The sequence below is a fragment of the Berghia stephanieae genome, chromosome 3 (assembly GCF_034508935.2).
Source record: "Berghia stephanieae isolate SIO BIC M18660-M18661 chromosome 3, UCSD_Bste_1.3, whole genome shotgun sequence".
Taxonomy (NCBI): Eukaryota; Metazoa; Mollusca; class Gastropoda; order Nudibranchia; family Aeolidiidae; genus Berghia; species Berghia stephanieae.
The window spans coordinates 40,366,232-40,382,993 of record NC_088362.1 but is presented as its reverse complement, the minus strand read 5'-3'; the positions used below and the strand labels follow the sequence as shown (position 1 = coordinate 40,382,993).

General features: G+C 38.8%; 1 protein-coding gene across 3 annotated transcripts in view; it reads left to right on the top strand.

The window, feature by feature from the left end:
• Nucleotides 1–16,300, top strand: part of LOC144967719 (uncharacterized) — a 19,314-nt gene extending 3,014 nt beyond the window's left edge. For 2 of the 3 annotated variants that reach the window (XM_078905278.1, XM_078905277.1), the window contains 5 exons: nt 1–834; nt 1,210–1,293; nt 3,999–4,260; nt 7,456–7,618; nt 14,500–16,300. The exon at nt 1–834 is cut by the window's left edge. In XM_078905278.1, the coding sequence (XP_078761404.1) occupies nt 1–834; nt 1,210–1,293; nt 3,999–4,260; nt 7,456–7,618; nt 14,500–14,688 (1,532 nt within the window). In that variant the 3' untranslated portion in view covers nt 14,689–16,300. Of the gene's footprint in view, nt 835–1,209; nt 1,294–3,998; nt 4,261–7,455; nt 7,619–8,999; nt 9,083–14,499 lie in introns of those variants that run through there. The other variant, XM_078905279.1, reaches the window with a different exon arrangement.
• The last annotated feature ends 462 nt before the right edge of the window (nt 16,301–16,762 follow it).

Below are 16,762 nucleotides of genomic sequence, written 5' to 3'. Positions count from 1 at the left end.
AAAAAGCAAAAAAGTTTTTCAATCTAAGTATAGAAAACACCAAGGACGATCCCCAGTGCAACTGTGTTATGAAACACACTGAAAACGTATTCAATGTCAATACAGGCGATTTATCCATTGACTGGGGCAAAGCAAGGACTTTGAAAATTAACTCGCCAAAAATGAATAACACTCGACCTTTCGCACACAAAATATTGACTAAAACAAAAAGCGGTCATTTCAAAATAAAAATAGCGTTGCCTCCAGATCTGAGAGAGGTAACTCTTGACGGCAACAATGTAATTGTATTTAATTATGATTTTGACATTCGCCCTAATAATATTACCTCTATTTCTATAACAAACTGCCTTGGTCAGTTGGGGATTTACTCTAACATAAGAGGTTTGAACAAACTTGAACATTTAGATTTTCAGGGATCGGTGCTCTCAGGGCACCCTTATTTATTCTCAACATTTCCTTCCCTCAAAAAACTGATTCTCCGAAGAACTCATCTAGGTCCGATTGATATCTACCATCTCTACATTCTCGATATCCCGCTACTGGAATACCTCGATATCGCGGAGAATAACTTAAGATTTCTTGTAAAAGATACATTGCAGCAAAACACGAAATTAAAATACTTATGCCTCGCATCGAATCGATTTTCAAGCATTCCTTTTGACCTGGAGCAGACACCAAATTTAGAAATTTTAGATTTGAGAATGAACATGTTTTCAGAATTATCTGAGGAAGAAAGATATAACATTGACAAACACATTCTGCGCGTTCAAAACTTTACAATCCTTCTGGACAGCAATGTACTATCTTGTTCTTGCTCCTCGCAGTCGTTCATAGGTAAGTAAGAATCGCCTTTTATTTGTATTTGTTTCTTTTTAATGTCTACAAATGAAGCATTTTGAAGCTCGCTAAGCATGATGCATTTATGGAAATTGCTGAATACATAGTTATAATGGCTATATTTTTTCCTTTTTAATTTCTGGAACTGTTTGTGGACACCTGGCGAAAACTAAAACTCGAAACTTCGTTTGTTTTGTCTCGTTTCTGTTTAGCCTATACGAGCAAGAGCCCATTAGCTTTTATATACACTACATTCTTCGTATCTCAAATTGTCGAAAGACCTCAAGGTCAAAGAATGCCAAACACGTCAACATGACAACGGAATTCCCCAAAAAGCAAGTAACTATGAACTGATATTATTTTTTCTTTCAGCCTGGTTACATCGTAACGTTCGTCATTTTAGTCATCATGGGAACTATTCATGCTTATCGGAGGACGGAACGTTTACATGGACAGGTGAAAACATTAGATCATGCTCTATCCTAATCTAGTCTCTCTCTCTCTCTCTCTCTCTCTCTCTCTCTCTCTCTCTCTCTCTTTACGTCATTACACCTCTGTTACTATCTATCTTTTTGTTTACACAATTTTATTAAAAAACCATGCAATAATGGTGCTCAACTTTTCAATAAGAGGAGCCGTTAATAAAACATTCTAAGTACAATTTTTGTAACTTCTGCTGCCGTTTCTTTCTTTCGCAATATTCGTTAAAGAAGTTTGTTGTTTTCTACTTTCCGGTTGGCATCGTACGTTTTCGCCTCCACTGTTATGTTGTTTGTATTTTGAACAAAAAGTGTTTGTTTCTGTGTCTGCATGAAGATGTAAGTTCGTTTCTTTTGTCGAGCATTGCTATGTTTGAATGCGTGGTGACGTGGAATCTTTATTTCAAGCAGAGGTTACATGTTTTTGATGTATGTGACATTGTGTTGGATGTTACTTTCTTGAGGTTCCAAATGTATTCGTTCAGTGTAGTAGAAAAAAGAATGTCGTTTATGTGTGTTCTTGAAGGAAGATTTGTGTAGATTGAATCTGGTTTAGAATGGACATTATTTGAGACAGATGTATGTTTCTTGTTTTGTTTTTGAGCGTGTAACTGTGGCTTGGTAAATAACAATTTGTGTCAGACAATTACCGTTTAGTGCGCATGCCGCCCGGATCCTGCAGTTACATATTTTTACTGGAGGTTGTTGTTTTGCCATTCCGGTTGTGATAGTTTTTGTTTGTTGTGGAATGAAATAATGTTTTGTATGTTTGGCATGCAGGTGTACCATATCTTGATGGTGTTTTTGCTCATACTATGGAGTAGAATGTGGTCTTGTGTGAAGCATATTTGTTGAAGAACTTATTGCTGATAGAGTTTTTTGCATTCTTGTTGTAAATGAGAATAGACACTTGAATGTAAGCTTCAATCTAATAAACGAAAAAACGTCCACATTATCTGTTTTTATTTTATTAAATTGAAGCTTTCATTTAACTCTCAATTGTAATAAATTTCTTCTAGCTTCTAGCAGCAACATTTACATTACCCAAGTTCTTGCTGTTGAACCATGTTACGTTTCGTTTTCTTTGGCGTTTTTTTGTGTGGGTGGTTATGTTTTCTTGTCCATATTTTTTGCTACTTTTTGCTGCTCGTTTGTGTTTGGTGGTGTTGTTTTGTTGAACATGTTCTTCGAATCGTTGGATAGTCGTTTGCTATTGCTCTCTGGGATATTTTTTTCATTATAGATGGCAGGTGGTGAATGGAATTCTGTGGACGTACAATGGGATACGATTTTGAAAATGGTTGGTAGGGGGAATTGTTCAGGTTGATGGTTATGTCGAATAATTCAAATTTCTATTTAGTTGCTGTTCTGAAAGATCTTATATATATATTTTAATGATTTCTGTCAGTCCCGGTCATTTGTTGCACAATGGGAGCCTGCCGTCTATTTGTAACCCATTGTTTGTCTCAAGATATTGTAGTCGGTCGGGAAAGTAGATATAATCCGACATGGTGAATTAAATTTTGTGGATTTTTTTTGGTCTATGATTCTTCATTGTTGTATATGATGTGTTCTTCGAGTTTAGAATAGTTGGGTTTCTTCTTCAGTGATGTCAACTTTTGTTGCGAATTGTAATGATTTGAGAAGTAGGTCTTTGGTTACTGAAGGGTAGAAATTATCCTATATAAAAAGATAATTGCATATTTTTTAAAATTTTATGTTTCGGTGCCAACTGATAACTTTGGAGGTGTTTTTCCATTGATTGAGTGCAGTTTCCTTGATGATTATGGTGTTGATTTTGTATAAGATCTGCTTACTTATTCTTTCCAATTTTTTTATTTGCATGGGTTTATAAGTTGGCAAATGACATTTTCCCGAATGTTGGGTTTATGGTCTTTCATCGTGATAAAGGCGTTTTATTTATTTATTTATTTTGCGGTCTATTTTTTGCTTAGTTGCAGATTTTTGGCGATGCTCTTATTTTCTGCTGTGGTGTCAGATGTCGGAGGTGGTAATTATTACTTGTACTCTGCTTGGATGTTTTTATCAAGTAATTTTGTGTATTTCTTTAAGGACAGTTCATAGATTTGTCAGAAAGACCTAAATGTGAGGGTCCTGATCTGTCGATCGTATATAGATGGAATTTGTTGTTGATTTGCCTAGATTTTATATTTTGGACGATGTCGGTCATTCCATATTCGAATTCTTCTAGTTCAAATACGTACGGCTGGGGCCAGGTTAAGCAGATCTGAATCAAATTAAAAAAAATATTTTTAACGCTTTGGATTAAATTTAAGTAGAAAATAAACTCTCATTCTTAATGACTTTTAAAGTCTTGTTAGGTAGTCAGGATTTGGATGTTCTTAATCAAGTAGTCAAAGTGTGTACTTAAGAGGTTCATTTCTGGTTAATAAAGTGCTCGACAGGAAGGAAGAACTAGAGCATATGTATACAATCATAAATGCAATACAATGAAACAATAGTACATCGGTATCATCATCATCATCATCATCATCATCATCATCATCATCATCATCATCATCATCATCATCATCATCATCATCATTATCATCATCATCTTCCTCCTCCTCCTCCTCCTCCTCCATATCATCATCATCATCATCATTATCAACATCATAAATATAACTGCAAAAGTGATCTTTTTATTCTCACAAATTCTAGGAAATTACAAAGATAAATTAGCTTTCTTCAGGAAATGTCAAGGCTACTCACATTTTCTGAGTAGTATGGTCACATTCTGGGCTCTTCTAGCTTGCTATCTGGCTATATACATGTTCACGAAGAACAACACACGGATCATTACGAAGATGCTTCAGCTGACAACGCCAGGGTTTCGTCTGAAAACTAAAGAGGATTACTACTACGATGTTTTTCTAGGCTACGCTCCCCAGGAAGGGATTTATGTGAGGCGGGTCTTGTTGAGGTAATCTCCAGTGTTTGGGGTGTATCATACCAATCTACCGTGTTTGTATGTATCATACCAATCTATCGTGTTTGTGAGTATCATACCAATCTACCGTGTTTGTGATGTATCATACCAATCTACCGTGTTTGTATGTATCATACCAATCTACCGTGTTTGTATGTATCATACCAATCTATCGTGTTTGTATGTATCATACCAATCTATCGTGTTTGTGATGTATCATACCAATCTACCGTGTTTGTGACGTATCATACCAATCTACCGTGTTTGTGATGTATCATACCAATCTACCGTGTTTGTATGTATCATACCAATCTATCGTGTTTGTATGTATCATACCAATCTATCGTGTTTGTGACGTATCATACCAATCTACCGTGTTTGTGATGTATCATACCAATCTATTGTGTTTGTATGTATCATACCAATCTACCGTGTTTGTATGTATCATACCAATCTACCGTGTTTGTGATGTATCATACCAATACCGTGTTGTGTATCATACCAATCTATCGTGTTTGTATGTATCATACCAATCTACCGTGTTTGTATGTATCATACCAATCTACCGTGTTTGTGATGTATCATACCAATCAACCGTTTTTGTGATGTATCATACCAATCAACCGTGTTTGGGGTGTATCATACCAACCTATTGTGTTTGTATGTATCATACCAATCTACCGTGTTTGTATGTATCATACCAATCTACCGTGTTTGTGATGTATCATACCAATCTACCGTGTTTGTATGTATCATACCAATCTACCGTGTTTGTATGTATCATACCAATCTATCGTGTTTGTGATGTATCATACCAATCTATCGTGTTTGTATGTATCATACCAATCTACCGTGTTTGTGATGTATCATACCAATCTATCGTGTTTGTATGTATCATACCAATCTACCGTGTTTGTGATGTATCATACCAATCTACCGTGTTTGTATGTATCATACCAATCTACCGTGTTTGTGATGTATCATACCAATCTACCGTGTTTGTATGTATCATACCAATCTATCGTGTTTGTATGTATCATACCAATCTACCGTGTTTGTGATGTATCATACCAATCTACCGTGTTTGTATTATCATACCAATCTACGTGTTTGTGATGTATCATACCAATCTATCGTGTTTGTATGTATCATACCAATCTACCGTGTTTGTGATGTATCATACCAATCTATCGTGTTTGTGATGTATCATACCAATCTACCGTGTTTGTGATGTATCATACCAATCTACCGTGTTTGTATGTATCATACCAATCTACCGTGTTTGTGATGTATCATACCAATCTACCGTGTTTGTTATATATCATACCAATCTACTGTGTTTGTGATGTATCATACCAATCTACCGTATTTGTGATGTATCATACCAATCTACCGTGTTTGTTATATATCATACCAATCTACTGTGTTTGTGATGTATCATACCAATCTATCGTGTTTGTATGTATCATACCAATCTACCGTGTTTGTGATGTATCATACCAATCTACCGTGTTTGTTATATATCATACCAATCTACCGTGTTTGTTATGTATCATACCAATCTACGTTTTTGTGATGTATCATACCAATCTACCGTGTTTGTGATGTATCATACCAATCTACCGTGTTTGTGATGTATCATACCAATCTACCGTGTTTGTATGTATCATACCAATCTACCGTGTTTGTGATGTATCATACCAATCTACGTGTTTGTATGTATCATACCAATCTACCGTGTTTGTGATGTATCTTACCAATCTACCGTGTTTGTATGTGTCATACCAATCTATCGTGTTTGTGATGTATCATACCAATCTACCGTGTTTGTGATGTATCATACCAATCTACGTGTTTGTTATGTATCATACCAATCTACCGTGTTTGTTATGTATCATACCAATCTACGTTTTTGTGATGTATCATACCAATCTACCATGTTTGTGATGTATCATACCAATCTACCGTGTTTGTGATGTATCATACCAATCTACCGTGTTTGTGATGTATCATGCCAATCTACGTTTTTGTGATGTATTATAGCAATCTACTTTTGTTTGTGATGTATCACACCAATAAGGGAATGTGAGTAAAGAGCATTTTCCAAGGACTCAACTATGTGTCGAGCGAGGCTCGATCCCAGGACCTTCCGATCCGAAAGCGAGTGTCATACCACAAGACCACATAGCCGCACAATATAAGTTACCATCAATACACTACCTCTACTACTACAGCCACCACCACATCATCATTACTACTACTACTACTACCATAGCAAACTCCACATCGTTTTTAAAACTATAGCAACCACCACCACTTTTATATTATCATCCTCCTCTTCATCATCATCGCTACCACCGCCACTACTACAACCACAACCACAACCATCACATCATCATCCTTACTACCACCACCACAGCTACCACATCGTTATCAAAACTGCAGCAACCGCCACCACCATCACATCATCATCATTATCCTTTTTGTCATCACCACCACGACTACAATCACAACCACCACATCAACACCACCATCACAACACAACAACAGACACATCGTCATCGTCAACGAAATCCAAAATAATAATAATAATAATAGTAATAATTTAAAAAATAATAATATTACAAAAATAATAATAATGTAGTTTATTTATATTTTGAGCCCAATCCTTTATCTATATAGACGTCTAATAACGCTCTAGGCTCGAAGGCTACTACTGCAAATACAGAACGAACCGAATTTGCAGTACTATTATTATTATCATTATTAATTATAATTCTTCTTCTTCTTCTTCTTTTTCTTTTTTTTCTTCTTCTTCTTCTTCTTCTTCTTCTTCTTCTTCTTCTTCTTCTTCTTCTTCTTCTTCTTCTTGCTATTATTATTATTATAATTATTATTATTATTATTATTATTATTATTATTATTATTATATTATTATTATTATTATTATTATTATTATTATTATTATTATTATTTATTATTATTATTATATGATTATTATTATGATATTATTATTATTATTATTATTATTATTATTATTATTATTATTATTATTATTATTATTATTATTATTATTATTATTATTATTATTATTATCATTATTGTTATTATTATTCATATAATTATTATCGCTAATATTATAATTATTAATATTACCACTTTTCCAATAATATTTATTTTCTCTCAAAGATATATTGAGGGATCTTGGGGCATGAGTACTTTCGTCCATCAACGAGACCTCCTCCAAGACCCCTTGCTGTTATCAACCGCCTTGAGGGATAGCTGGCGGACACTGCTTCTCATTACCAGGAACTTTTTAGAAAACTACGATATGGCACACAATGTCATGAAGGTATGATGTGTTTTTAAACTTAAACTTGAGCTTTTATATAGCGCAAATATCCACTAAACGTCTTCAAGCGGTTTACAAGGGGTCCAAAGGCAACACTTAACATGTAGGTTGTGATATGAGGCCTGTTGTGTTGATATTACCATTTTTCGGACAGAGACAACACTGTTAACGACCAGGTACTCATTTTACGCCCGAGTAAGGCGAGATAATTTGAGTAAAGAGTTTTCCAACGACTCAACTCAACTATGCGTGAGCGAGGTTCGAACCCAAGACCTTACGATCCGAACGCGAGCGAGTGTCATACTCGTACCACAAGGCCACATAGCCGCACAATGACTATTTGCAGAAGTTCAGAAATAAGGGAGCTTAGTAACTCAGTTATATATAAAACACTTGATTCAATAGCAAACAAAAAGTTCAATTTTCATCTATCTGTCCAACATGCAGTAACTGGGAAGCTGAGTTTGCATGCTGTAACGAAAAGACTTTGCGATAGAGTTGCGTTGTATCCAAAAGGTAGCTATTAATCGTTACTGTCCAATTAACTGCTCCACTAATTTTATTTGAAATACATTATTTTGTGTGTGTGTGTGTGTGTTTGTCAGTGTGTGTGTTAAAATGAAGTGAAAAGAATATAAAGAGCACAGGGAATAAAGGACAGAGTCACATCTCATTTTTTTTTCAATTTATTGAAGATATGAACACTTTTTTCACAATTATTGTTTTACAACATAGATAAATTCTGTTATTTAAATATTATAATATTATAACATTATATGAAAGATAAACTAAATATAAATATAATAAAATAAAATTGAGCTTTATATAGCGCAATATCCACTAAATGTGCTCAAAGCGCTTTACAAGGGGTCCCTGGTCAACAGCAACATTTAACAAGTAGGACGGAACATAACGCCTATTAGGCGATATTACAATTTTTCAGACAAAGACAGCGCTGTTAACGGCCAGGTACTCATTTTAAACCTGAGTACGGTGAGAGAAAGTGAGTAAAGAGCCTTTTCCAAGGACTCAACTATGCGCCGAGCGCGAGGCTCGAACCCAGGACCTTCCGATCCGAAAGCGAGAGTCCACATAGCCGCACATGTACCCCCACCTCATTCGTATTAGTTTAAAATGTGTGTGGTTATAAGAATGGAGGGGGTCCCGATAGCTCAGTTGGTAGAACACTCATTTTACAAGCAAAGGGACCGAGATCGATTCCGGGTGCAGTTGAGATTTTTTTTCTGACCCCACAGTACACACACACACACTCTTGGGTAGCTGGATCTGTTAGATTTGGCGGGGAGTAAGTAGGCTGCGATAGATTAGCGTCCTATCCAAATGGTAGCTGGTAATTGCTGTAATTGTTTTCACACTATAGAAACCGGCATAAAGTCTGGCTCCATGGGCCTGATGGCACTGACGGACTACACGATTAATGATACATGAAAAGTTTGGGGCCATTCACTCGATATCGTGAGTAAATGCCTCTGACCGATATGAATGAATGAATGAATGAATGCATTTATATAGGGCCTAGATCCACAATGTGCTCAGAGGCGCTTTACAATATGCAAATAAAACAAAACAAAAAAATAATAATTTAAGCATAAAATCTATCATATTTGAAAAGCATCAATCAGTTTGTAATTTAATTACCATACACTGTGCTACGAGATGAAAATTTAGGATATCTATAATATGTAGGCCTGATAGATTTGTTAAACATCAATCAATTTTCTAAAGAGATGTGTTTTAAGTTTCATTTTAACATGTTCAAATGTCGGACATTTTTTGATGGATGAAGGCAGTTGGTTCCATAAGACGGGTGCCGACTGGCTAAAAGAATAAAAAGATATGAATGAAGGTGTTTATGTCAGTGTTCAATCGCATTGGTTTAAAATGTGTGTGGTTTTATGAATGGAACTCGCAGAGCACCCAAGGGCTAAATGGAAAGAGAATCGAACGAACATGCTACAGATCAAGAATATGTCAGAACAGTTTCACTCTTGCCCTGATCAAATGAGCAATCTACGGTTGGGTAGATGGTTCTAAATAAGATCTTGACATGTCTGCTTTGCGGGTGTGTATAATCTTGTATAGGGAATGAGATTAGCGGAAGAGTAGCGTCCCTTGATTGGACGTGACCGGAGGAGAAGTTATTTGTAAACAAACCAACTACAAGCCAAGCGCTCCAAATAAATAAAAACATTATTATTCATATTTCTGTACAAAAATGCATAACGTTGATTATAATATGCATTTTTGTACAGAAATATGGATAATAAATTTTGTATTTGGAGCGCTTGGCTTGTAGTTGGTTTGTTTACAAATAATTTCTCCGCCGGTGACGTCCAATCAAGGGACGCTAGTCTTCCGCTAATCTCATTCCCTATAGCATGTATCCGCTGTTTGCACCCCCTCGTGGATCTTTACCTTGCAGTTGGTGAGGGGGCTTGAGGCACACGGGAGGGCAAAGGTGTAAATCCCGGTCGACCGTCACGAGACCATCCCGGGTGTCGAGCCAACGAGCCACATGAGCTGCTCGCCCCGTGTGTGACTAAATTTGATCCAAACCCGGTGCCCGAATAGCAGCCCTATCCCGGGCGCCACACTATTATCCTTATGTCGAGTCCCAATCAGTCCCGTCAATGGCGAAGCGGTCTGCCGCCTAGCCAAATAATACCGCGTTCGTGTCGCCAGGGTCGTCGGCACGTCCGAGAAAAAAGCAAACGTCCCATGCATCAATCGATTCGCGGCCTGCCGATCGGAAAATGCGACGGCGGGGATGGCGAACTGACGCGTATATTGTCCCTGAACGTCGAGAGCCAGAGTATGGCAAAAAATGAGCTTTTATCAAAGCTATTGGCCGTTCACTGCGTAGATATCCTCCTGTTACAGGAGACCCACCTTTATTCAGGCGCGCAATCTTCCGATTCCAGATCCCAGGCTATACGGTGGTCCAACGCGAGGACACTTCGAGGCTCAAAGAAGGGGTTAGCGTTTACGCTAAAGAGCCATCGAAGGTAAGGGTCATTGAGAGCGTAACGGACAGCAATGGGGTGAACCGAATTTCCGTGGAAGTAGGTGGACTGTGTTTGCATAATATTTACAAACCACCTAGAGCGACTTGGACTACACCACCGGTACCGGTGGTCAGCCATCCTTCCATCTGTCTGGGAGACTTTAATAGCCACCATCACGAATGGGGCTACCGAGACTGCAACGAGGCAGGAAGACAACTCCGCTCATGGATGGACTGTAATGATCTACACCTAGAGTACGATCCTACAGCCAAGGGTACCTTCCGGGGTACCCGCCATAAGAAGGAGTATACTCCAGACCTCACCCTCGTAACGAAAGGCGCGAACGGTGAACCGCTGCAGGTGAAGCGGACAGTCCTCGGGGACTTTCCGCATAGCCAGCACAGGCCGGTTCTTGTCACAGCTGGGGTGACAATACCGAGGGTGCAGTCTCTCCCACTTTGCAGATGGAATTTCAGGAAGGCTGACTGGGAGGAATTCAGTTCCTATATCGAGCAGGTCTGCCCTTCCATTCCTCCCAAGTCCAAGAATATAACCAGATTTAGTAGGCTACTGGTTAAGAGCGCTCAACGCTCTATTCCACGGGGCAAACGGAAATTCTACACCCCTTGCTGGACAGCAGAGTCGGAAGAGCTGTACCGAGAGTACCAGCAGACCCAGTCCCAGGACACAGCCGATAGACTACTTCAGTCTCTGGCAGAGGGAAGGAAGCAACGGTGGCAGGAGACCGTGGAAAGTCTCGACTTTACACACTCCAGCCGCCACGCTTGGCGTTTGATAAAGAAATTGGACCCAGATCGGAATTTCGCGAAGGCTGCACCGGAATGCGAGGCAGACACAATTGCCAAGAATATTAAGAACCGTAGCAAGCGGTCCCTAATCAGGCTTTTGAGCGCGGTGTCCGCAAGGCGTACCGTACGATTTTGGACTCGCTACCTGCGGAGGAGTCGGACTGGACGGCCCCGTTCAGTCCCCGAGAAGTGGGTGCAGCCATTAGCGAAGTGAAGAACGGCAAAGCAGCTGGGATAGATGGTGTATATCCCGATATGGTGACGCATCTGGGCCCCAGGGCACGGGCCTGGCTAGCAGAGGCAATGTCTGACATCCTTGCAAACGGAAAGCTTCCACAAGTGTGGAAGCATGCGAAGATAGTTGCCATCTGAAGCCAGGGAAGCCGGCGAAGGAGGCAGACAGTTACAGACCCATATCGCTGCTGAGCTGTCTTTACAAATTGTTGGAGCGTGTTCTATTAAACCAAATGGGGGCCGGTCCTAGACGCTGCCCTGCCACCTGAGCAGGCAGGCTTCAGGGAAGGGAGGTGCACCACGGAGCAGGTCATTGCCCTTACAGAGCATATTGAGCACGGGTTCGAGAGAAAACAGCAAACAGGTGCTGTGTTTATAGACCTATCAGCGGCTTACGATACGGTCTGGTGCGATGGGTTAATGCTCAAACTTGCAAAAATCATAAGGTGCAAAAAGACCTTGAAGTTGTTCTCTTCGATCTTAGGGGAAAGGCAATTCCACGTCGCGCTGGGAGACGTCACGAGCAAAGTTAGGAAATTGAAGAATGGGGTCCCTCAGGGGTCGGTACTTGCGCCAATGTTGTTTAACGTTTACATTAGCGATATGCCGAACACTTCCTCCCTGAGGCTGGGATACGCAGACGACTGGGCACTCGTTACTCAGAGTAAAGTGTGGACCCGTCTCGAGAGCGTACTCAGCGAGGACGTCACCAGACTCAAATCCTACTTTGACAAGTGGTACCTGAAGATGAACACTTCAAAAACCGTGGCCACTGCATTTCACTTATGCAGTGGTTGGCACACCCGTAAACTGAATGTCCTAGTCGGGGACCAGCCACTCCCATATGAGCCGCGTCCAAAATATTTAGGGGTGACGTTGGATCGCAGTCTTACCTATCGGGTCCATCTCGAAGGGGTTGCCCGGAAGATAGAGAAGCGGAATAGTCTTCTGAGGAAGCTGGCGGGATCGATTTGGGGCGCTAGCCAAGCGCTCCTGAGAACATCCGCCCTGGCACTATGCTATTCCACCGCGGAGTATTGCGCTCCAGTGTGGGGTAGAAGCAGAAACGTTGAGAAGTGGATGTAAAACTTCGCAAGTCGATGCACATAGTGTCGGGAACGCTAGCAACAACCCCTAGAGAATGGGGCCCGGTAATGGCAGCGATCCAGCCCCCCGATGTCCGGAGGGAGACCATTACGGGAAACTGGCTGAGTAAGATCAAAGAGAGAGGGAATGGGGATACCCCTCTCATGCGCATAATGAACGGTGCCCCCGTTTCGAGCCGAAATAAGTCCCGGCAACCCTTGTACGCAGAATCCCTGACTACGGACAGAGCTGCACATACGAGATGGAAGTCGGTTTGGACGAATTCAATCCCTCGTGGGGGCGGGGACCTACACTCCTCTAAGCTTGGTGAGAAGTTGCCAGGCTTTGATACCAGTAAGAGGAGACACTGGGTAGCTGCGAATCGGCTTCGGTCGAGGAGCTGCCTAACGGCCGGTACGTTACATCAGTGGGGTCTAACTTCCTGTCCAATATGTCCACGCTGTGGGCAAGAACCCGAAACGGCAGAGCATCTAGTCGAAAGGTGTGTTGTGACGATGCTACCAGGCGGGTTCGCGACGGTGCACGAATGCGGACCGGACTTTGCTGATTGGGTCGATCGTCATAACATAATAGTGTGAACCATAAGAAGCTGCTGCTGTTTGCAAAGTTGGTGAAGGTTGCGGTGTTGGAATTTTCCCGTCCTCATGAGCCCAGTTCATATTCATAGTTTATTTTTGTAAAAATATTTTCCTACTAAAAACAAGCAATTCGTCGTATTTGATATTTTGCACTCATCAAAATATGATATATAAATGAAAACATTTTATTGTTAAATATTATTGTGCGGCTATGTGGTCTAGTGGTATGACACTCGCTTTCGGATCGGTAGGTCCTGGGTTGGAACCTCGCACTGCGCTTAGTTGAGTCCTTGAAAAAGGCTCTTTTTTCATATTCTCTCACCGTACTCAGGTGTAAAATGAGTACCTGGCCGTTAACAGCGCTGTCTCTGACAAAAAAAATGTAATATCGCCATATAGGCGTCATGTCTCATTCTACATTGTACGTTTTGCTGTTGGTCAGAGACTCTTTGTAAAGCGCTTTGAGCACGTTTAGTGGATATTGCGTTATATAAAAGCTCGTTCTAAAAATGTATAAACAGTTTTAGACAAAAACATTTCAAACTTTACTTTTTTAAACTCATTATTTCAAGGTGGCCTGTGTTGCTTTTGGTCAGGGACCCTTTGTAAAGCGCTTTGATCACGTTTAGTGCATATTGCGTTATATAAAAGCTCGTTCTAAAAATTTATAAACAGTTTTAGACAAAAGCATTTCAAACTTACGTCTTTTTTTTACTCATTATCTCAAGGTGGCCTGTTTCTTCGGCAGTCCTTCCAATCCTCGCAACGTTGTGGTGATGGTGGAAAAGAGTGTCAAACACCGAATTCCGGACTACGTTTTGCAGGTGGTTGACGACGGCAACATCATCGTTCTCTCCGACCTACCTATTTTACTCACATTCTCTCACCGCACTCAGGGTGTAAAATGAGTACCTGACCGTTTACAGCGTTGGCTCTGTCGGAAAAAAATTGTAATATCGTCTAATAGGCGTCATGTCTTGTTCTACATGTTACGTGTTGCTGTTGGTCAGGGACTCTTTGTAAAGCGCATTGAGCACGTTTATGGATATTGCGCTATATATATATTACAGTTTCCAGAGACAAGAACATTTCAAACTTTACGTCTTTTTTTTACTCATTATCTCTAGGTGGCCTGTTTCTTCGTCAGTCCTTCCAATCCTCGCAACGTTGTGGTGATGGTGGAAAAGAGTGTCAAACACCGAATTCCGGACTACGTTTTGCAGGTGGTTGACGACGACAACATCATCGTTCTCTCAGACCTACAGGGATTGCTGGGATCCGAAGACAAAGAGACTCTGAAAACGAGGCTGCGGTAGCCTAACCAGTCCAGCATTTAGCATATTATATGCGGCTATGAGGTCTAGTGGCATGACACTCGCTTTCGGATCAGAAGGTTTCTGGGTTCGAGCCTCGCTCGCTGCATAGTTGAGTCCTTGGCAAAGACTCTTTACTCATATTCTCTCACCCCACTCAGGGTGTAAAATGAGTACCTGGCCGTTTACAGCGTTGTCTCTGTCCAAAAAAAAATTGTAACATCGCCTAACAGGCGTCATGTCCCGTCCTAAATGTTAAATGTTGCTGTTGGCCAGGGACCCCTTGTAAAGCGCTTTGAGCACATTTAGTGGATATCGCGCTATATAAAATCCTTTTTTTATAGCAAATGTGCCCGATTACATATTATATTATTAGAGTGCAAGGGCTTATCACAAGATGAATATATATTAGCAGGTCTGTGAACCGGACGACTTTATTGACTTGATTTAACGTTGTTGTAATGGAACATAATATTTTTCGTTGGTTTGACAGTATTTAAAGTACAGCAATGAGCCCATAAAATCTTTGATTATCAGACCTGCAAATATTGCGCGTCAGCTTAACAATTTAAAGTGACATGCATTTGAGTTAAGTTTGACTATAGATGATGCGATTGATGCTGCTTGAAGCTCAAAGAAATAACGAAGACAGACATAGTGGATGTTTCGGGTTTCCCCTTTGTCACCCAAACGCGATAAATGAAATACTAAAGACGAATGAGTTTTTAGTGTTTCATTCATCGTGTTTTGTTGACAAATGAGAAACCCGAAACGTCCACATCATCTGCCTTTGTTAGTTAAATTGAAGCATCAATTTTTCCTGACTTTTTACTACAGATATTCCTTTTCCAGTTTCTATTTTAAAATTGATCTCATCTTTGTTTTAAGTTGTCCCTCGAAGCGATAATACGGTATGTTTGATAACAAGTGTAGGGTTACAAAACTTAGCGGCATATTGTCACAGAATCATGTAACACATATCAAACGATCCGCCATCTTCTAAAGTTTTGTTTGGTGTTGATTTTATATTGCTATTTTATTTCAATGATTCTCAACAGTCGAGAAAGTAAAAGTACTGCTTTGTCTGAAACCACCATTTTGAACTCAAATTTGAGAAATTTTGAACGCAATTGTTGAAACAATTTACAAAGTGGCAGAACAAACAATGAACCAAACAAAAAGAGAAAATATACCTTTAATAATGTAGACTGTGAAGTTGATTATTGTTCCTGTTGAATTTTAACATCAGCCAATGTTCAAAGTGGTCCCCATTTCGACTCGAACAAAAAAAAATGTCCATGGGTTTCACAAAATTGTCCAAAGTTTGCTTTCAAACATCCGTAGACATTTCCTGAATGACACGTCCGATTTCATTCATTAGTTCCATAATGTTCTCCAGAGGTGAATTTTCGTACAATTTGTTTTTCAAATATCCCCACAAAAAAGAAGTCCATGGGATATAGATTTTTAAGAAATTCTTCGTCTAATGTTATTTCTATACTTTCAATTATGTTGTATTTCTTCTTTTTTTTTTTAACCCCAGGAATGGGAGACACCCAATGTTTGTCGTTGCTTTGCCAATTTAGAATTATCTCCGTATTTTAAATACGACAATAAACAGGTATAGGTATATTGACCTTTAAAAAAAATTATTTGAAATCGATCATAATATTAGTAATAATAATAATAATAATAATATAATAATAATAATAATAATAATGATAAAATAATAATGATAATAATAATAATAATAATAATAATAATAATAATATAATAATAATAATAATAATAATAGTAATAATAGTAATAATAAATAAATAATAATAAATAATAATAATAATAATAATAATAATAATAATAATAATAATAATAATAATAATAATAATAATAATAATAATAATAATAATAGCACTAATAATAATGATGAAGATGATAATAATAATAATAACGATATATAATAATAATAATAATAATAATAATAATAATAATAATAATAATAATAATAATAATAATAATAATAATAATAATAATAATAATGATAATGATAATAATAATAATGATAATGATAATGAAAATA